This window comes from Phoenix dactylifera, chromosome 3, assembly GCF_009389715.1.
Source record: "Phoenix dactylifera cultivar Barhee BC4 chromosome 3, palm_55x_up_171113_PBpolish2nd_filt_p, whole genome shotgun sequence".
Taxonomy (NCBI): domain Eukaryota; kingdom Viridiplantae; phylum Streptophyta; class Magnoliopsida; order Arecales; family Arecaceae; genus Phoenix; species Phoenix dactylifera.
Window position 1 is genome coordinate 17,722,521 of NC_052394.1, and position 22,510 is coordinate 17,745,030.

At 37.4% G+C, this 22,510-nt stretch overlaps 2 protein-coding genes across 2 annotated transcripts; both read right to left on the reverse strand.

Moving 5' to 3' along the window:
• Positions 1–1,433: 1,433 nt before the first annotated feature.
• Positions 1,434–3,856, reverse strand: LOC103709084 (cell division control protein 45 homolog). Its single transcript, XM_039124842.1, has 2 exons — positions 3,762–3,856; positions 1,434–3,474 (listed from the first exon to the last, which is right to left on the reverse strand). The coding sequence occupies exon 2, from the start codon at positions 3,293–3,295 to the stop codon at positions 1,517–1,519; it is 1,779 nt and encodes a 592-aa protein (XP_038980770.1). The 5' UTR covers positions 3,296–3,474; positions 3,762–3,856; the 3' UTR covers positions 1,434–1,516.
• Positions 3,857–6,011: 2,155 nt separating this feature from the next.
• Positions 6,012–21,964, reverse strand: LOC103709083 (cysteine synthase-like). The gene is made up of 10 exons (XM_039124843.1): positions 21,701–21,964; positions 20,191–20,300; positions 20,053–20,110; positions 19,704–19,967; positions 19,442–19,579; positions 18,329–18,380; positions 18,173–18,222; positions 14,860–14,919; positions 14,595–14,675; positions 6,012–6,502 (listed from the first exon to the last, which is right to left on the reverse strand). Exons 1-10 carry the CDS (start codon positions 21,908–21,910, stop codon positions 6,416–6,418), a joined length of 1,110 nt encoding a protein of 369 aa, XP_038980771.1. The 5' UTR covers positions 21,911–21,964; the 3' UTR covers positions 6,012–6,415.
• Positions 21,965–22,510: the final 546 nt, after the last annotated feature.

Consider the following 22,510-nt stretch of genomic DNA (forward strand, 5'->3'; position numbering starts at 1 on the left):
AAATTGACAATTCTCTTGCTGCTTACTAGTTGTAGTCATGAATTCTCAAAAAAGCAAAAAAAAACAAAGAAATCAAAATCATTGCAAGGAATTCAATACAAAAGAGACATTTATGCACAAGGAAATCCATAAAATTCAATATCTAACAAAAAGAATATATATCTTAACCGTGAGTGGTCCAATGAGTAGCATGTCTAGACTAAAATGAAGAGGAAGTGAAGATCCAAAAAAGGCAGCCTAGTGCACAAGGCTCCCACCATTGCAGGATCTAGGGTTGTCGTACCAGTCAGTACCGATACATACCAACTGCACTATACCATACCAGTACCAAACCGGTGCATGATATGAGGGGTGTAACGATATGGTATGCCGAACTAGACACCATATCTAGGCATATGGACAGTATAATAGGATGGTATAGGTATCGAGATGGCGAACCTTGGTCTAGAAAATGACAGATTTATGCAACCTTACTCCCATGTGTAGAGAGGTTATTTTCATGTTCTAAACCCGTGACTTCCATGTCAAAAATGGAGCAACCTTACCATTACACCAAGACTCACAAGAGAGAGTGAAGACCAATTATATAGAAATTCAAATTTATTCTCCACTTCACAAATTTGTTCTATGAATGCTCGCTACGAGAGTTACCTGCATTTATTTAGTAATTTCAGTTCAAATTTTCTCAAAAAGAAGCAAGATTCATCAGGCCATCTAACCAATAGAGATGCAGAGTATCTTCAACTATTGTGGTTGTGTGGTCCCAAATAGATAACTGAAAGAAAAGCAGACAACTATGCAAGCATCACACTGAGAGCTGAAAGAAAATGAAAATAATTATGAAAGAAAACCCACTATCAATAGAAAAAAATGAAGGAAAAAAGTAACAATCTTGCAGTCGAAGTTTAATTTGTACTGAGGAAAAAGAGGAAGCACTAGGGGAAGCTAATAGCAGTGCCAAAATTAAATCAAATAACATCACATAAGTTTAGACAGGAACCTCCATACCTTCTCAACAGCATGACAAAGCAATACAAGAAGATAGAACTTTGCTTCAACCTCTCATCAATGAAATGCGAGCATATCCAATTAGTCTAGCATATGCCTGTCCTTCTTATCCTTCAACAGCACTGACATCCTTGCCAAACTCTCTGACCAAGCAAGCTCAAGCAAGTAAAAGGCTTGTCGGGACTATTTCATCCAGACAATATGAATTTCTAAAGCAGCTAAAATGAAACACCTTTTCTTTATTCCTATATTTCAAACATATGAGTGCTTGGGGAAATAATCAGGAAAACAAAAAATAAATAAATAAAACAAACTGGCTAAGGCATCTGATCATACAGTTTTCTTGCTACCCCCAACTGACACTAGAGGAAAAAATGAAGTATGGAAAAACAAGTTCTTCAGAATATGTTGGTTTATAAATTGAATTTCAACGCAACATAGAAAAGAATTGGATATTCAATTAGACCTCTAATATCAATAACATGCTACAAATTGGAGTAGTATTACATCAGAGCTTCTCAGTCAATCTAATCATAAAAGAACTTACAGCCACAGTATCCAAAACTATCCAAGAAGACTCAAACAACTCATGAAAATACTCCGCTCCAGTTTCCTCAGCTGCCATTCTAAAAGCCATTCCAAATGCATTACCCTGGATAGCACCAAGCCGTGGCTTGCCACATACACCAACAATCAGAACCTTGTCAGGCTCTTTAGACAAGCAAGCACATATCAGAGGCTTCATCTTTGCACCTCTTTCCTTCAAAGCATCCATCAGAAAATAGCAGAACTTGGTAAGAGCCTGAGGATGACCCAACTGCCTGGTGTCCACTGGATCTTCAAGCTTTACCCAGCGAAATTTTCTGCCACTTCTAATGAACCCAGTTTTAGTTATTGCAGAGCTCCCTTGCCTAAGAATGGCCCTCTGTATCTCAATTGCAGTCTGCATTCCCTTTCTAAGCTGATCAATATTGTTCAAGGACAAAGCAGAGTAAGCAACCCAAAATTGCTCAGCAGCTGAAGAATCCTTTTCTTTCACAAATGCTTCAAGCAATGCTGTGACCCCATACACTACATCAGCAGCTGACACTTTCGAGCAGTAACCATGTATTCTCAAGAAGCTACGGTAGTAGAACTCTGTTAGCCCATACTCAGGCAAGAACCGGTCAAACTCATCCTTCATTTTCTGCTTCACTTCCATGCTCATGTACTGAAATTTCTTCTGGCAGTCCACTAGAGGGAAGCCCATTCTGGCCAGAAGAAGCTTTAGCTTTTTCAAACCATTGTCACTCCAAGTCTTCAACTTGGTAGCTATATAAGAAGAGCAAAGCATCGAATCAAACAAGTTCCACTCCCTCAGTAACATAAGCCGTGGTTCATCTTCATAGGCAATTCGAGAATTTTCTGGTGCCTGGATCTTTGTACCATCCTTGAGTGTCACTGAGCTGATAGCATCCAGATTGCCCGAGCTGTTTATATGCTGTTCAAGTTCCATCACTCCTGCTTGATACCTCTCATTTGTTAGCCTCTCATGTACGAACTGATCAGTGAGGGAGACACAAGCTAACCAAAGTAATTCATTGGTGTTCTTTCTTATAGAATGAGCTAACTCAAACATCAGACAACCAGAAGGCCTTCCATGGAAAGTTCCTAACTTGTAGTACTCTGATTTCAGCTTCCCAAAGAGCCTAACTGGATCTTCTTCCAACCCTTGAGAGACCCTCCGTCGTTTCCTATTCCCTCCATCTTCCTCCTCCTCATTCTCACTATTACTGTCTTCTTCGCTATCAGAATTCTCATCGATCTCATCATCACTGTTCAGATCAGACGCATTAGCCAGAGCAGAGACATCGAAATCATAAGCTAGATCAGCCTGGTGCTCATCCTCCTGAGTGAAGAGAACAACCACCTGATGATTCTGCTCACTGAGGTTGTGAAGGTGGATAGGCCGGTGGCTATCAATGACAAAGGCACGAGCCTTGGTTCCAAGATTCAGGATCTGGCGGAGGTCGCGGTGGCAGCCCCAATTAATGAGGACCAGAGAGATGGGCTGATCGGAGGAGCGAAGATTGAGGCCACCAACCTTTTCAATGTCACTGAAGGAGGAGACGGGGTACACAGAGTAACGAATGGAATCAGACGAGAGGACATGGGTTACAATCTTGAGGGCGCAGAGGGAGTCGGCATCCGATGCTGATGGGAATATCAGCAGAGGGGAGGAAGACGAGGCCAAGGCAGCGTCACGGAGTCGCGAGTAAAAGGACTCGACCCGGAGTTCCCTCACCATAATTGATCGCTTGACTCTCCTAAAACTCGGAAAGATCGGTGCTTGCCGGAAAGCAAGAAAACCATCGGGGCAAAGCTCGTGACAGTTTCCAAGATCCAAACTTTTGAACCAAAAACTAACAAATTCCAGATGGGTAATACGAGGGGACCAAAAATGATGATGGGGAACTCATTAATTCACTGCAAAAGCACCATATTCGCATTAAAAAAAAAAGAATTTCATCAGAAGTAACAGCTTTGCAATTAGTCAATTAGTTGAGCTAAAATTCGAGAAAAATTAGAAAGGAACAGATATCGGAACCTTTTGATTACCAATGGAAGGACCAAAATAGAATCAGAACAAGAAGAAAACAAGCAATAGGGGATTTGTATCTGAAACTCACAACAAGGTTGTCCCCAAATCAACACAATATAGAACTCCTGAGCTTAAAAATCTATTTTTTTCAGAGATGGAGAGTTATAAGTACCTGGACTCGCCGATCTTTCAGAGGGACACGAGAGATACCGAGATCTCCTACCGTAAACCAAAGATCTGGAAGAAGATCTGAGAGCAAGGGAGGGGGGGGGGGGAGAGAGAGAGAGAGAGAGAGAGAGAGAAGCGGCGAGGGTTGAGAGGAGGTAAGGAGGAATTTTAGCTGGGTCTCGACTGGGGATTCGAATCGGGAGGGGAAATCTTTTTTTTTTTGATCTTTTGGATTCGAATTTTCGAATATTTTGAGAGCGCCCGCGAGAGGGATTTTGGCGGCTCATTTGCCTTCGGACAAAGCCCGCGTACCGAATGTGGAGCGGCACGTGGTTTTAGGGGTCCGCTGTAAATATTTTAAGCGCACAGCCGCACGCGGTTCTGGTCGGCTTGTTGTCTGCGGGCGACCTCATGTTGGTTTCTATGGTCCATTTTTTAAAGGGGAAAAGAAATTAAGCCGGCTGATTTTCTTGTCTTTGGAGTGGAGAATGCTGGGTTATTTTATATATTTACCTAAAATAAGCGAGGCTCAAAAAAGAAAAAAAAAAAAAAGGAGCATGCTGGGTTATTCACTTATTCTAGTATATTTATTTATAACAAGGTGGCTCCTATGGTATACCACAATATTCAACTTCATTCTTGAGAAAACCAAAGAAAACAAATCATATTTGGTTGAATTAAGAAAAAATCAAATTAAAAATTATAGGTACAAATATAGATTGAAGATATGGTAGGGTGACTTAAAAAATACTCAATTGAAATGGAGCTATTACACTGCTAAACAGAAAAGGCAACAAAAAAGATACAAATTGGCTGCGAATTTTTTCTAAAACAATAAAATTTGACGAGCCATTTTACTTTTTTCATGATAACTATACACGTCAAAAATTGAAACCACATCTATTTTCCTCATGTGCTATGCATAAAAATATGTCCTCTTAAGTGGGCCTATTAAAACTAAGTATGAACCATGATAACAAATAAAGGATGGCTAGTGTCACAAGTAGATTATTGCATTTAGTTGTATTATAGGCTCATAATCATTCGCCTCCATTTTTTGAGAGTTGCACAATCCTTGCACAGATTAAACTATATGTAAAAAAGCAAAATTAATAAATGTCATTATCAAAATGGAGATTGTATTATAATTTTTTAATCAGTTGATTGAAAAATAATATTATGAACTACTTAACTAATTTTGATCGCTCAAAATAAATTTTAACTACTTAAATTCAACCCTAAAAGGGATTAATTGACTCGACCTTATTGATCAATTATTAAAGAAATAAGCAAATATGTTACATAATTTTTCTTAACTTTCCATGGGGCTGGGATGAGATATTGGCCACCAATCAAAGTTAGAGCAGCCAACTTCCTATCATAAAACTATTAATTTGTTAGTATTATTTTACTTGATTATGCATACTACAATTTTGAGACAATTGTAAATACTATATTATTGTTATTTGAAAATAGCCTGCAAATGAAGTATCCCATCTTTTACTAATTTCACAATACATTATTCCATGAGATGAATGAAATTAAGTGCATTTAGGAAGAAAATTTTCATTGCTAATGCTTCATGTATGTATTGAAAACACATCACAAGGTTTGAACACTTCAAAAGATGGATGAGAACTAAGGTGCCTAATGGTTTGGTTGGTAAAGTCATCAAGATTTAGGCATTAGTGACCTAAGTTCTTGCCTTGCTTTCACCGCAATTCCTAATTCATGTTCTTAATGAATTTCAATAAGTTTTGCGTTTCTTCCCAGCGACAGAAAAAGATGGATGAGAACCATTTACCTAATGATGGACCATACAAATAAGTAGAACATGAACAATCTACACGAAACCTTTCGTTCGAGAGTCAATATATGAGTCATACATAATGGATCCCGCATGCCTGAAGTCTTAATGCATTAAAATTATGAGCAACTCCTTTTAATTTGGACTAAAATTAAAATCTCACATTTTTTGTTGCCACTGGTACCTTATTGCCGCTTATACCCTAAGACCAATGATCCTAAGAGCAAAAGCAAATGCAGCAGGTTAATTTTACCAAAAACATTCTCATTTGCAAGCTTCAGCTATTTGTATCAATCACTCCAAAGATTGCCCCATTCTAGAAAACCATTACAGAGAAGAAGAAATAAGCAAAGGTAATGAAGGGCTCCCTAAGAAAATGAGTTGAAAACAACACATATGTAGCACCATGCTGTGGACTTGAAACAATCAAGTATGATCAACCCCAAATTGACAAAATAACAATATCCACTCCTTTGTACTGCAATATGCAACCTCATGAGTCCAAAAAATGGCTGTGCAAAAAAAATAAAAAATCAATGTCTTACTTGAACCATTTTCTTTTACCACAAGTTTTGCTCAAGAACATCTTCGCATCTGTTGCCCATATACATGAAAAAAATTACACCCTCCATTGCAAGGGAAATCCAGCTTCCATGCAAAAATTGCTCGACTCCGATCTTATGCTCCAGGGGGACTTGCTCCAGCAGAATCAGGGGTTTAAAAGCATGAAGATGCATGCATACAGCGGGCAATGACTTCAGGAAATTATAAGAGCATTCTGACTGCATTTCTTGGAGTGCCCATGCGGTAGTGCATGATGAAGTGGCTTCCTTTCCATTCCTGGAGAAACATTATCTCCTCATTTTCTGGACTTCTTCATGTATAGAGTGGAAAAGCACCGTGGATATGTATCTTTCACCAAAGCTCGGGAAAACGACCTGCAACATAAATTGCTGCATAATATCAGGCGACTTATCCTGACAATAAGATAAAAGGCTCGTTTATAGGCTGTCAGATACACAAATGGGTCACGCATGCAAGTGCAAGCACACATCATCATACCATGGTAAGGCTTATGCAACTGCATGCAAAGTCTAACATCAGATGCAACACATTTTCTGACACTGCAGTACCTTGTGTAGTATTTTTATTCTTTGCAGCTCTCTCTCTCTCTCTCTCTCTCTCTCTCTCTCTCTCTCTCTCTCTCAGTGTTTGCACGGGAGACAATTAAAGTGTGCATCTAGTAAAATGAATTTATCAACTTTAATTATATATGAACAGAGTTGGGAGTAGAGACATTTAATTGGATGCCAATAGATGAAACCTGAGTGTGGCTCTACAATAGCAGAGCTACAGGTCGTGCATGGTAATTTAACAAACAACAGAGACTTCCACAACATCCTCTTATCCAGAGAAACTGCCCAAATTAGTGGATTAATTCATCTGTTCATTCTTCCAACTTTGTTCTTCAAGCACAGTGGTATTGGAGCATCTTTGCCTGCTGTGGGAGCTTCTGTGAGATTGTCTTTGCTCTTACCCCATTTCTTGATAGTCTTGTTGCAATGTTGCCAAAATATGGAAAAACAAGGCCATAAACAGGTTCCTGCATCCCTCTTCCATTGAGAGGACTTCTTGGAGGGTTTTCCCCCAAGTGTTTTCTTTTCCCAGCAAAAGTTTTTCTCAAGATTTTCACATGGATAATTATTATTCCATTCATTTCTATGAATTGACTGGTGGTGCTCCCTCAGTCAAAGTTTTCCCAAGTGTTTCTGAGTCAATAAACCAATCAGCTCCCTATTAAGCATGCACAGGTATCATAATCAATAAATATGTTAGGCCCCAATTTTACTGGAGCCGGAATACATGATGGTGTTGTGTCCTTCATGGCCTCTATTCATTTGGAGATCTGCATCAGAGAGGGCATATTCATAATTCCAAGGATTTTTATCCTCATAATTTATAGTGGTGAGATAAATCTTTCCCAAATAGCAGAACCACTGGTGCTCGTCTCTTTGACTTTTCTATTATGGTATTGCTTCAACAGGAATAAAGGGCATAATATTATCCTTGGGAGGAGCATCTGCTCTCACTTTTCCTGGATCTATATCTAGGGGTGCTTGTTCTAAGAGAGTAATATCCCCCCTCCCCTCCAGGAAAGCCATGTGCCTACTAACAAAGGCTTTTTGCTCATCTACTGTCGGAGTAGTATCCTTTTGTTTCTATGGGTATCCCGTGAATTAGGAGAGTTCACTTCATAATTCCAATTTATTACAGTAGATTTTCTTAAGATTGGTGGGGCAACCTGACACTTTATAGTGTAACAAGCTAGGCTTCTCTCCTTCCTGCATCTTATCCCACAAGTTCAAACAAAATCTAGCATGACTCATCATGGACCTAACCATATCCACCAAGGTCCTATTCCTCTTATCAGCAATCCTATTTGGCTATGGGCACTTGGGTGCAGTCCCTTGAGAGGCAATACTATTCTCTCCCAGGTAGTCTAGAAATTCATTGGAGAAAGATTCCCTCCTCCCTCTGAATGTACAGTCTTCATAGGTTTCCTTATACTCTTTCTCCTCTAATGACCTATACTTTCTGAACTACTTAAAATGAGTCAAACTTGCGGCATGTAGGTAGACAAAATCGCATGTTTAGAGTCATTGATAAAGGTAAAAATGATATACTCTTATCTATCCCTTGCTACTATGCTGAGTGGCCCACATACATCATCATGAACTAACTTCAATAGCTCACCAGGGTATGGTAACTTGGACTTCTTGCCTCGGAGGCATGACCAAGGTTGGACCTCCAAGAAAATCAAAGGTCCATTCCTTACCAAACTCTTGATCCTACTAAGATTGATGCGACCTCATCTTGTACGCCATAACTACATGGAATTAATGAACCCAGAATCTTGTTTCTAGTCACACTTGGTTTAGTTAGAAATGCATCGTTCTCATCACCATCAACCATAATATAAGTATTTCAAACATATAGTCCACCATTTAACCTAAGAATAGCTAAAATGTACTCATTAACTTTATAATCAAGTTTTTTCCAAAAACTAAATTATAACACTAGTTCACAAGTTTACTGCTAGAAATTAAATTCTTATGAACATGAGGTGAATAAAGAGTGTTTTTAAGAACTAATGAATATTTTCCTAGAAAATTCAAGAATGATGCCTCTGACAGCCATCACCAATATCCTTACCTTAAACCCCATGTGGAGCTGTATTTTCCCATCCCCCAAGAACCCAAACTAAAGTTTTAACTATAGAAAGAGATAGAGAACTAACTCTTCTTTGAATTTAACCAAGGTCAGATGATTAACCCTAGCTTGGTTTAACCAAAGTTAGAAGACTAACAGGCCACATGAGGAAGAGGGTCACCAAATAGGGCTCGAGGAGCCAAGTTAGCAACCATTCCATGTATATGAATTCAAAGGACTAAACTCACATCTTGCATGATGGACTTAGAGAGGACTAAGTCCAAATTTGGCCTTGAATTGGGTTAGAAGACTAACCCAAATTTGATTTAACCAAAGTCAGAAGATTAACTCTACTTTGTATTTACCAAAGTGAGAGAGAGAACTAGCCCTAACTTAATTTAACAAAGGCCAAACAAGTAACCTGGGACATTAGGAAAACAGTAACCAATGCTTAAGGGGTCAAGCAGCAACCTTTCCATGTATATGGGTTTAGAGGATAAACTCATACTTGAGAAAAAATGAACTCAAGAGGACTAAAGTCCAAATTTCTCCTTTTTTTCTCACTTAACTAAAGTTATAGGACTAACTCTAGCTGAATTTTACTAGAGCCATAGGGCTAACTCGGGCATAAATGTAGGAATGGTCTGATCCTTACTAGATTGATTTAATGAAGATTCCTTCCAATTGGGTTTGACCTAATCAAGTTATTCCAGGTCTCAGCCACTTTAGGTTGTGTTTGGTTTAGCTTAGGTCTAGACTTCCATGAATTAGGCGAACCCTTTTAGACTTGGTTTAACTGGTCTTAGTTGGGTTTGAACCCACTTGATTAGGATATGAGCCCATTCTCTTCTAATTAAGAACAAGCAGTTTGATCTGGATGTTGACCCTTTTAGTTCATTTGGATTCAAGAATTACTAGCTTGTACATGGCCTCCTTAGCCCATTTAAGTATAATCCTTTTGGTTTTGTCAAACATCATTGGATTGGTTGGCTCTCATTCCATCTGCATTGAACTCTAAGCCCAATTAGATCAAGTGAAGACCATGTTCATCTAGGCATGAACCCATGTTGGTCAAACTAGGTGGTCAGGTTAAAATTTGATGTCTAATCGAGCTTAATTCCATAGGTTTAAAGCCATCCAATTGAGCCCTGAACCCTAGACTTGTGTCAAATTTCAAGCTAGGTGGTTTTAGAATAGATGATTGGAAACCCATTTGAGACTCAGTCAAGCTTAACTGAATATAATTTCTTATTTGTTAAGGTTCAATTCTGCTGGCCTTAACCCAATTGAAAATCAGATTTAGAATCAAATTAGATTAAGCACAATGAAGTTGCATTTAATAACATTAAGAATTGAATCTGAGCTTCAATAAGTTCGACTAATTATGAATAAATTTCAGGTTCCTTTGGTAAGTTAAGCACCCATCTGAATCTAGCTGGGTTGAAACCTCTTGTAATCAGGTTTGAACCTACTCAATAGCTAAGATCAAAACTCAGCCAGCTTATCATGTTTTTATTTGTCTAGTTGAAGCCCTCTTAATTGGATTCACACCACAAATTAATGGATGTGAGCCCTTTTTAATTGGGTTAAGTTCATTGTGTTCAATCAAATTCCATCTGTACAAGCTGAGAAGGACACCATCATTGTTTACATTAAGCCAATCCATGCTGGTTGCAGTTCATTCTTTTAACATAACATGTTCAGCTGGGTCCATTCCTTTCTAATGGGGCTGAACCAATTTCCAACTGAAACATGAAACTCTAACGCACGTTAGAATTTATTCTAACTTTCTGATTTGTTCACAGAACTTTAACCTAACCCTTTCTGATTCATGGTATTTATTCTCATAAGAAAACAAACACTTTCTTCTCTAAATATTTAAGCCCACTGAGAAAAGGAGCCACCCATGCAAAACATTAGAAAATTCTCCAATATGGAGTTACAGATGGTTCCAGGCCAACATGGAAATATGAACTAAAAGGAATCAAGGGAAACAATTGCTTGACATTCACATGATTGCTTGCACAGGGGATCATGGATTGATGACCGTATGCGAAAGAAATATCATAGCAAACATCACAGAAAACTTAACATGCACTGTGCTGCCATTTGATTTCTTTGAGCCAAAATCATAATATGATTTAAGCAAGACGAGAATGACTTAGCAAGATTGCAGGATGGATGGAGTAAAAGAAAAACACTATGACTTGTGTTGGTGACCTGTTCCTCAGGCATGGTGTCCATCATTGATGAAGATAGCAGCTCGACAAACTCAACAACAGCTGACAAGCAGCATCTGGATGAGAGCCAGTGAGCAGCATTTGCATGAGAGCCGATGAGCAGCATCTTGACGAGAACTGACCAACAGCATCTCGACAAGAGCCAACATAAGTGACATCTTGGTGAGAGCATACAGACAGCATCTTGTCAAGAAACAACATGCCGTTGGGTGTTAGAGCCTTAACTTGTATCAGTTAAGAGCCCTAGCTCGAGATAGAGAACCATAGCTTTATAAAAGATGAACCTTAGCCCATGGAAAAACAAAGCCATAGCTCTCAAGAATGTGAGCCTTGTCTCAAATGGAGGCGGCGGCGGCGAGAGCTGTGGCCCTTGAGAGTCACCTTTGAACTCTGTCTTCTTGGTTTGCAGGTGGATGCCTTTTCTTCTCTTTTATTTCCTAAGTAGCCAGCAATCAATATTTATAGAGCTTGAAGAAGACTTGGTGATGATCGTGTATATCCTATATCCATAAAAGGGACATTCTTTGTTGGCCACACGTCAAAGTTATAGGTTTTTGATTGAGCTTGAACAAGTACCTAGGACTCCAGCTGTTACAGACAGTCTTCTCCATGTCAAGGAACAGAAAGAAAGAGCAGTCATTCTGAAACTATTCGTGCATATTTACAAATCTTGAGAACCAGCGCTTAGTTATTTTTTTTTTACATTTTAAAGATTGGCATTCTATGTCCAATGTCTTGATCTAAGTATGGAGGTCAGAATTAGTAGATAAGTTCACTCGAAACTCTCTAACCAACTACTAGCACATGGCTTCACCTTTGGTTATATATTCTTCCAACTAATAAGGTCTTGAAGCCCCTGACAAAAGCTAGGGAAGGGTCCCATCAATAGCATGTAACTCTTCTTCACATAGGATTGTAGGGACTTCTTGGATTAAAAGTGCATCATAACCCATGCTGGTAATGGAAGACTTGGTCAAGGACTTAATCTGTTAAGGAAGCCATTGCAGATTTAGTTCATGTTTACTTGAGCCTCTATCGAATCAATTTCAATCAAAGTTCTGGTGTTTGGGTTAACTCTGATCCCTGACTGAACATGGGACCCAAATAAATGATTTACTAAAGAGAGAAAAGATCCCATATGGTCCCAAAACAAGCCAGTAAATATGTATGTAATGCGCCAGCTGAAAGTATTTGTCTGCATCTGCCCAGCACATGAGGATAAGCATATATACATGTACACACATCCCTGCACCATAGTCCACTGGTATACAGCCACTGTATTTTCATTATATGAAAACTGTGCATAACCTGAATAATATGTTGAAAAATTTGGTTCCTTATCAACTTGATGCATGAGAATTGGGATGTCTTGGGCAATTTAAGACCGTCTACTTATAACCACGTATAATCACATGTATGATAATCATTTGACGTGCTGAACCAGATCTTGGTTGGACACTCTGATCATGTATTATATATCCAATTGGTACTTGGTATATGGAATCCAATCTAAAACTTGCATCAATCAATTGATTTTCAAATTTGACCCAAGCAGGGTCCTGTATCGATACGCAAAGCCTGGCACCCTGGCACCCTGGCACCTTGCACACCATTATATCTTTTGCTATTTGAAAGCACGATCATGCAAGCTCTCCTATTTGCCCTTGAGCCTATTCCAACATTAACTGGCTGCTAGTTTTATGAATCTACAATTTAATAGTAGTAATTGATAGAGCCTCCTTAAAGACTATGCTGAAATAGGGTTTTTTGGCTATTAAATTTCAGATTCAAATATGAAACTGAACAGATGGTCGAATTACAGCAATAATTAAAACAACTTATACGACATTAGAAGAAAGAGGAAGTTTGACGGAGGAAGAAAGCAAATAGAGAAGTAACAAGAAAAGGGAAAAGGAGAGCAATAAAACTTTGTAGAAGAAAAGAAAATTAACTAAGCAAAACCAATGTCTCCATACCTTAGTTGGCAAAAATGGGAGCTGCTGCCACAACGGATTCAGGTGTGGGGATGGCATGCAGATCACTTAAAAATAAAAAATAGAATAAGAGAACTTAGGTATGGGGTCTGGGAATAAGGTTCTCGAGTGGGGACACTGGCCTAAGAAGTTTAAGGCTACTTATAGAAAAAAATGAGTGTCCTAGTGCACGAAGCTTACCATTACACCAAGCTTACCATTGTAGGGTCTAGAAAAGGTCAAACATATGGAGAGGTTGTTTCCGTATTTTGAACCTATGGCATCTAGGTCATGATGAAGTAACCTTACCATTACACCAAGGTTGCCCTCTTTATGGCTACATATTTGATAAATATTAAACACTTAGGAAATGAAAATTTCCAAAATACCCTTCCTAAGGTGTTTGGTCCTACAGAATATGAGAGACAAATAAAAACAAGAGCAGGTGGGGCATATAGATATCCACAATCTTTAGCTCATCTATTTGTCCCTCCTCTACTTCTTTTCTTTTCAATTGTTTAATTTCCTATTAGTCATCCGTTTTAAGAGCCAAACAGCCTAACATGACAATAATATAGCACCCTTTACCTAAGTTGCCACATCATACAAGCAACTTAACCCCAAAATAGCAAATAAAAGGCCTAAAAAATGAAAATAACTCTAAATTCTGCAATCAAAATCTCTAAAATCCCAACACTTCCAGAAATCTTACCTTCCTCTGAGGTTCCCTTGTCTGTTGCTAACACTCGAAGCTCCTGAAAAGCATCACAGTTTCTATTGCTACACCAACCCCATGCCTTGAAATTATTATAGTGCTATTAAATGATCAGCATTTAGCCCTAAACCGAGTCGAATAGAGGAAAAGGATTCATGTAGCCGACCTCCACTAGTTTGGAACTAAAGCTTAGCTGAGTTGAGTTGACTATTAAATAATTAGCATTTTGGTGTCCAACGAATTAACTCGGTATATCAATCTATAGCAGCATTTCTTTTGGTAGTTATTATGAAACAAGAATGTTTTACTTACATCATGCTCATCCTATAACCTCCTTTCTTTGTGAAAAAAAAAAAGAGAAAAAGAGAGGGAGGGAGATCCATCCGTATTATTATTACCCAGCCACCAAAGACTCAAACCCTAAACCTCTGGTTGCTAAGTGGAGGTGTGTGATCACTAGGGCAAGCCCCAATTCCCCACCATATTATCTCTTTATTTGTGCATACCCTATCAAGAATAAGAGGACATGGTATTGTCAAGTGCAGCACACATGTAAACAATATATGGCATACGGGATGTAAATTTTATGTGCTTACATATTGTATAGTATTTGTTTGTATGTCTTTTAGGTATTTAAGTCGACCTTAAAATGGACCATTGCTCTGATTAGTTGATCGATGGTGTGTGTGTTTTGGGGGGGATTTCTTCATCACTTCTATTTCTAGGTACGAAATCTTGTTGCAAAACCTTCAAAAATGCCTACTTACAATTTGTGATATTAAATAATGGAAGGAAGAAAAATAAAAGAAATTTAATGATGACCATAAGTTCATATTTTTCAGATTACAAAAACTAAGAGCATTATGTGAAAGGCTAAAAGATATTTTCTCACTGCAATCAGCTTTCCAGCATTTTCAGGCCTTTTTGCCACATGGATGGCAGCAGCTGCAGCTGCTCCTGAAGATATACCAACCTGAAAAGTGATGATGCAATTAGTAACTGAACTATAAATGAGATCACATGGAGTAACCATATGACATTAATCCAGTACATTGAATTGTTTCGGTTCATCTAATTAAAAATACTTGTCAAATCACATAGAAATACTTTTAAAAAAAAATCATGCCACTTTTCCCAAAAAAAGAAATCATAATTACCAGCAAGCCTTCCTTTAATGCTAGAGTCCTTGCAACTTCGACAGCTTCAGAAGTAGTAATCTGCAAGTTCAAGAATTAAAAAATCAGCACCACATTTTCTTAGTGTTAAAAAAGAAACCAACTTTATTTTATTCTTTATGTACCATGTAGAACTGTAACGTAATCATGGACAACAATTTGAATAACAGTGAAACGATGCAAGAGTATTTGGCAACGCTAACATTCTATAAATGCAGCTCCTTTTAGTGGTGGATTAACATAGCATGCACCTAACTTACACCATGTCAAGCTGTGAGAAGAGACAGCCATCTATTGTTTCATATAACTTTTGATAACTACAGCCCCATGTAATAACAAAATGCAGATATTATGCTCTCGCTCCTAAATCTCCATATGCTTGTTGTTTAGTAAATTAAGTTCTATCAGTGCTCAATGGCAATTTATCCTTCTTCTTGTGATTTTTATGTTATCAAAATGAAAAGGATGATTCGTCACAAGCGTTAGGCACATCATTTGCATTTCTAGACCACTGATTCATGTTTCCAGTGTCTCCAATGAAAATGTTAACATGAGATAGTACATTGTGGAATTATATAAAGATATGGTGAAACTTATACATTGTTCAATTTGACAGAGTTCAAGTATTATTTTTCCATATTCCAAGTCAATCTAACCTTTTCTGAGCTTTATGTCATTGTTCTTCCAATTTAATTCTATTTTTGTGGGTCAACTTTTCCTAAAAGTATAGTACACGCATATATGTGCTGTCTACACACATGAACGCACATATACGCTTAGGCCTGTCTATCAACAACAATATCGCCTCTTTAGTGACCTGAGATTTAATAAAGGGGTCAAAATTATTTTCAGGTCATTAAAAACATGTCTAAATATCACCTCGGCTTGAAGTACTAAAAGTAACATAAAATAAAAATAATGGGTTATTCCGGTGTATCATAGCATTCCTTTATCATAACTTTCAATAGTGTCATGTATCTCTGTGCTAATTTGGGTTCTTATTAGAATGGTATGGCATGATATGCTACATAGAGCTGACTCGTAGCTAGCAAAAGAATGCAATGTGCTACTCCAACTTTGATCTTACGATGCCTCGCCATGGCCTCTTTTTTTCTACATATGTCCTCCTGAACTAACATCAAGGGGGTCTGGATTTTCTAACAAGCACTAACTAGTCCAGTAAAATATTCAAGCAGAGTTCTAGAAATGAACGTCAAACAGAATAGACTATTACACCTGCTACTAAATTCATCTTGGCCATGACATACTTAAATGATACTAGGATGGGTCAGAAAGATTTAGAACACATTACTAATCCCTAATAAGTAGTAAGCTCATTATCTATTACAGCATACACTTCTTAAAGAAATAAACAAGGAGAGAGACAGGAAAGGATAAGAAAATTTGTTAGTTACTGAATCTTTATATTACTGGGGACATGCCTATTTTGTACTATTCAGTTGAACAACTAAGCACTAAAGTTTCAGCCTTGTAAAAGATCCAACAATTAGTGAATTATCTCAATATATAATATGAATGTATAAATATAACATTTTATATAAACATTCAGCCTTAATCCCAAACTAGTTGAGGTTGGATGTATAAATTCTTTTCCTCCATTCGCTCGGTTTACGATTATGCTTTCTAAGAGATATTAAGAAATTAAATCCTTCCTTACTACTTCATCCTATATAATTTTCGGTCTATCTCTATCCTTCTTTCCTTCTCCATGTATCCATACAGGTGCATCTCTTGGTCGACTTTGTACATGTCCAAACTCTCTAAGCCATCCTTCTCTCAATTTGTTCTCAATTGGTGCTACCTCCACTTTTTTATAAATGACTTCATTTCTTATTCTGTCTTTTCTTGTATTATCTTACATCCATCTCAACATTCTCATTTCATCCACACTTATCTTATGCACATGTTATTTTCTAGTTGCCCAACATTTTGTATTATAAAGTTTAGCTAGCCGTATGGGTGTCCTATAAATTTTTTTCTTCAACTTAGTAGGTATACTGTGATCATATAATATTTCAATTACACTTCTCTATTTCATCCAACTTGCTTTAATCTTATGGATAATATTCTCTTCAATCTACCCTTCCTTATGAATAATTGATTTTAATACCAAAAATGATCACTTTTAGGAACTTCGTGATCCTCAATTTTCACTTCGTCTCTCTTTCTAATTTTACAAAAATTGCATTCTACGTATTCCATCTTGGTCTTACTTAACCTACAATCCTTGGATTCTAATGCACCCCTCCATAGGTCCAACTTATATGATTAACTTGAACTTTAGTTTCATTCACTAAAACTATGCCATTTAAAAAAAGCATGCACCAAAGAATATTGCCCCGAATATGCCTAGTAAGCTCGTCCATAAATAGCACAAAAAGGTAAGGGCTTAGAGTGGATCCTTGGTGTAAACATTTTGTGATTCAATGCTCACTGGTATTACTATCAATAGTTCTCAAACTAGTAATCACTCCATCATACATGTCATTAATTACATTAATATATATCTAATGAGAACTCATTTCTTTTCTAACACCTACCATAAGACTTCTATAGGAATTCTATCATATGCTTTCTCTAAATCAATAAAAAAATCATATGAAGATCTTGCCTCTTTTCTCTATACTTCTTCATTAACCTCCAAAGGAGAAAAATAGCTTCCATCATCGACCTTCCTAGAATAAAACCAAATTGGTTCTCTGATATTTTTCTATCATACCTCAATCTATGCTTCATCATCCTCGCCCGAAGTTTCATAGTATGGCTCATAAGTTTAATGTCATGATAGTTAGAATAATTTTAAATATGACTTTTATTTTTATAAATTGCTATTATAGTACTTTTCCTCAATTCACCAAGCACCTTTTTGGTCTTTAAAATTTTATTAAATAAATTAATCAACCAAGTTACTCTTACATCATCTAAACACTTCCAAACCTCAACAAGGATTCCATCAAGTCCAACTGTTTTTTCCTATTTTCATCTTTTTCAATAGCCTCCTGTACCTCAAATACTCTAATTTTACTTATAAACATTTCTATCCACAGTAGAACTAGTAAGGCATCCTAATCATCTATATGACTTTCATTGAAGAGCTTATCAAAATAACTTGGTTGACAAAGTTGTTGATAGTTAAATCTTACAACTGATGCTGTAGCAAAAATGAATTCTACTTTAATGTAATTTGAGAAGATTGTCAATGCATACTTAACAAAACTCATTACTATTTTTTGAAAATAACAAAGCAATGCAAATCAAAATTTTGCATTCCAACCTTTAGGACCTCATCAAGCAATTTTACATCCAAAATGCTTGGCACATAACCTGCTCAGAGCATTGTAGAGAACCAAATAGTAAGTACTGTACTATAAGAAAAATCAAGTAAAAAAAAAGATCTGAACTTTGTTGCATGATGGTATCTGTCATTCACCTGGGTTTTCTCCAGAAATGACACTAGTTTCAGCAGGTTCAACTCCAATTACCTAAGCATAAAAAGGCAAGATCATGAGAGATATAATGATAAATAGACCAATCTAAATTTCAACTCTGAAGGGTCCAGAAGAAAATATCATGATAAGCATTAAGTAAGTCAAACATTGAAATCTTCTGAATTGAAAGATCAAGATAAACATGGGCAGTGAGATACTGAATGCTCAATCAATGGAAGCATAAGGAATATTTCACAATTTTATTTTAGTAAGATGCTAATGATAAAAGAGATTTAGCTATATGCATATACATAGAAACTACAAGCAATCAAGGTAACTTCCTAGAAGAGACTACACAATGGCAGTGGCTGCATATGTGTGTGTGTGTGTGTGTATGTGTATATATATATATACACACACACACATACGCGCACACACACATATGCAGCCACTGCCACATATATATATATATATTCTGCCAGCACATGCTATTAAGCAGGATAGCATTAGAAAACCGAGCTTGGTTTCATACAGGTATAATAAGCAGTATTCTAGAACACAAAATTCAGTGATGATCACTTCATGCCACTTTGTTTCTCATTCCCCTTTTACCATGATTAAATTAATAATATGGCTTAAAATATTTTTTACACTGCATCAAACCTTGCAACAGGTTGATCCCCCTCAGAGGCCATTTTTTGGAAATTTACTTTTCCACATATGCCAATTTTATGTAGCTTTTTAGGTTCCTCCACTAGGTGGTCTAATAGGATCATTAATAGATGCAACGGTTGCATCTACAACCTAACCAACAGCCCCAGGAAACATGAAAATTCAGATTGTACAATTATTATTATCATTACCAGAAATAATTTAATAGCAGATTAAAAGTCCTATGAACAAAATGTAATGTTCTCATTTGGTATAGTTCACATTGAGTTTCTACACCCTCACTGATAAATCAAAAAGATGAGAGATAGAGATTGTAGTTTGAGGGTAGTCAGAGATATCATCTGGAAAAACATTTATTGTCAGTCAAATAGGCAAATTACTAAAAAAATCATCATGAGAAATCACAATATTACATAAGTTACAACCAAGGAAAAGCTACAAACCTTAATGTCTTTATTCATCATTTTCAAATAACGTCCTGCACCAGTGATAGTACCACCTGTCCCAATGCTTGAAACGAATATATCAACACTACCCATTGTATCCTCCCATATTTCTGGGCCTGTGGTTTCAAAGTGGATCTGTAATTTATCCAAATGTGTCTTAATAAAACTTTCACCCAAGGCTATTGAAGTACTTAGGCTTATATTTAATGTTTGATGTAAAGTAGCTATAAAATAAAAAGAAATTATCTGGACCAATAACCTTTGTATTAGCTGGATTGTCAAACTGCTGAAACATATATGCATTTGGTGTCCGGCGAACAATTTCTTCAGCTTTGTCAACTGCTCCCTTTATTCCTTTCGCAGGATCTGTTAAAACAATTTCTGCTCCGAGTGCACGAAGGAGAATACGTCTCTCCAAATTTATAGATGCAGGCATAGTTACAACAAGCTTGTAACCTCTAGCTGCAGCAACAAATGCAATACCCACTCCTGTATTTCCACTAGTTGGTTCTACTAAAGTGCTCTGCATGATAACAGAATTTTGAGCACGATGCATGATAATTTAGAGGCACAAACAACTGCTAGATATAGCTAGTCAAGAAGATCACCTTCCTGGGAGAAATAACCCCATTTTCTTCGGCATCAGTTATCATGCTATATCCAATCCTGGATGGTGAATGAGAAATTACTTAGTGTACAGAAGCATCAAACAAATCAACACAAATGTTTTGACGGTAGAAATTTACCTATCTTTAACACTCCGACAAGGTTCCATTGACTCGAGTTTTGCAGCAATATTAGCTACACAACCTTCTACTACTTTGTTGAGATATATCATAGGCGTCTTGCCAATTAACTGATTAAAATTACAAAATCAAAATTAAATTAGAAAATGTGTGGCACAATGTAAAAGTAGATCCTGCATCACAAAATCAGCACAAGTTGGATTTTCTGGCAGGCTGATTCAAAATTTAGAAACAGCAATCTGTTTCAGCCATTCATTTAGTACCATAAACTGGTAAATAGCTACTTTCTCAAAGAGTTCACTGTGACAAATTTCATCTAAAGTATTTTAAGCACCCACTTTTCATGCCTTTCATGCACAAAGAGTTTCAAAGAAGTACAACATAGATATGATATATAAGAATAAATGACGACATTGCTAGCCTTCTTTCTATAAGTTACTTGATCCAAGGTAGGATTTATTGATTATTGCAGAAGTTTACAGTAGCGCATGCCAAAGCATAGAAGGTGAAGAAAACACACCAACAAAGTGAAATTGCCTTTCCAGAACAAAAGTTAAAAAATACAAAGCCCTCAGTCAAGCATCATAAGAACGTAGAAAAAGTTTCAAGAAAAAGCATGCAAACACAATGACCTCATTTCTCCAGTTTCTTCTTCAATTTTTGAGATCATATTGTTCTAGCGCTCTCTTTGAAGATCACTCACCACAAGCCTACCTGCTAGAGCATTGATCTCTTCCTTCTTATATTGATGTCGCATTCACATTTCTTGGGACATCAAAACAATCTTCAAACATGGTTTCAATGTCTTATAAGTGCCTTTCTGGCTTATTGTTCCGTTATATAGTATTCTTAGAATCCCCTACCACTTTATAGCGAACATATTTTTTCAAGTATTCCACATGTGTTAGCCCAGGAAACAGCTTGACCTTGTTTTTCTTGTTCCACAATTAACAAAAGCTGCATTGTGGGACCAAGAAATATTATCTTGATAGATTTCTTGAATTTAGCTGATAAAAGGCAATATGGTACAGATATCACCGAACCCACTGGTTGAATCCTGTAAAAGTTACCCCTTTTCTCAACCCCCTTTCATTTATGCCATAAGCCTCAGACCCTTTGCTACTGCTAAACTCCTAATCAACCTAAAAAAAATTAGGGTAAAGGAAAAAGAAAAAAGAAAAAAAAAAGATAATGTTGAGCCATCCAATAACAACTATATCAAGAATTTTGTTTTTCTTTCCCAATTCAGCTTCCAGATTTATATACCCCAAGATTTGCGAAAAAGAAAATCAAACCAAAACAAGCACTGTTGCAATCTAAGTTGCCTCGTGCAATAGATAACCAAGAAACAAAGGAAAAGGCAACAAATAACAGTCCAGATGGAAGCAATAAACCAAAAGACTTAAACCCAGTATACTTCCAGCGATCAATAACAGGAGCAATACATAAGAAAAGAAAGAAAGAAAGAAATCAACCGGGAAATGTTATAGATGGAGGGTTCGAACTGGACCTGGGTGACGTCGTCTGCGATGTTGACGGCGTCGACCTCCTCCTCGGCATGGAGAGAGACGGCTTTGGCCGAGAGAACGAGGCGTTTTCTTGCGGGAACGGCATTGAAGGAGGAACGGACGGTGAGGAGGGGGGCTCGGGAGAAAATAAACGAGCGCGCTGGCCGAGGAGGGCAGAGGGGGGCAATGGGTAGAGCGGAGGCGGACGCCATCGCCGGGGTTTTAGAGGGGTTTTAGGAGACGGGGATTGGACACCGCTGCAGCAACGGATAGGGAACATAAGGGGTTTCAGGACTATCGTGTGGGTCTTATACAGGGAAAAGTTTGGTACTAGCCGTTGGAGGACTTACCGTAATATGTTTCGCGGTATTAACAATGACTGGTAAATAAAGTCAAATTGATGATTCACTGGTTGTTTATTTTTATATCCTCATATTACAAGGTTATGTTTGTAATTTTTCAATTCTCATAATAATTTATGCCAAGTAGGATTATTCTCAAATTCTGCATTGTTGCACCTGGTTGAATTAGTTTTAGAACACCAAATCTGCCATTGGTGAAAACCGAGGGGGTCATCACAAAGTTACAAAGCTCATCGTGGTCCAAACAGACCTCAAATCCTACTCATGTAGAAAGTTGTTGAACCTATATGAGATCAAACAGCTTATTCTTAGCTAAGGGTGCAAAAAAGCCCAATAACTTGCGAGCTGCCTGGGCTTGATTTGATTCGACTATTACCGAGCTCGAGTAGCAAGATACTTGGCTCGAAGGCTCGCTAGTCTAATCGAAGATATATTTTATATTCGGTTAAT

What these genes read in the sequence shown, in the direction of transcription:
- LOC103709084 (XM_039124842.1), bottom strand. Translation starts at nt 3,295, where the DNA reads ATGGTGAGGGAACTCCGGGTCGAGTCCTTTTACTCGCGACTCCGTGAC.
- LOC103709083 (XM_039124843.1), bottom strand. Translation starts at nt 21,910, where the DNA reads ATGGCGTCCGCCTCCGCTCTACCCATTGCCCCCCTCTGCCCTCCTCGG. An exon ending in GGGTTATTTCTCCCAGGAAG is followed by an intron (nt 19,968 to 20,052) that starts GTGATCTTCTTG and finishes GTTATCATGCAG; the next exon opens with AGCACTTTAGTAGAACCAAC. An exon ending in TGCTTGATGAGGTCCTAAAG is followed by an intron (nt 14,920 to 18,172) that starts GTTGGAATGCAA and finishes TTGAACTTGCAG; the next exon opens with ATTACTACTTCTGAAGCTGT.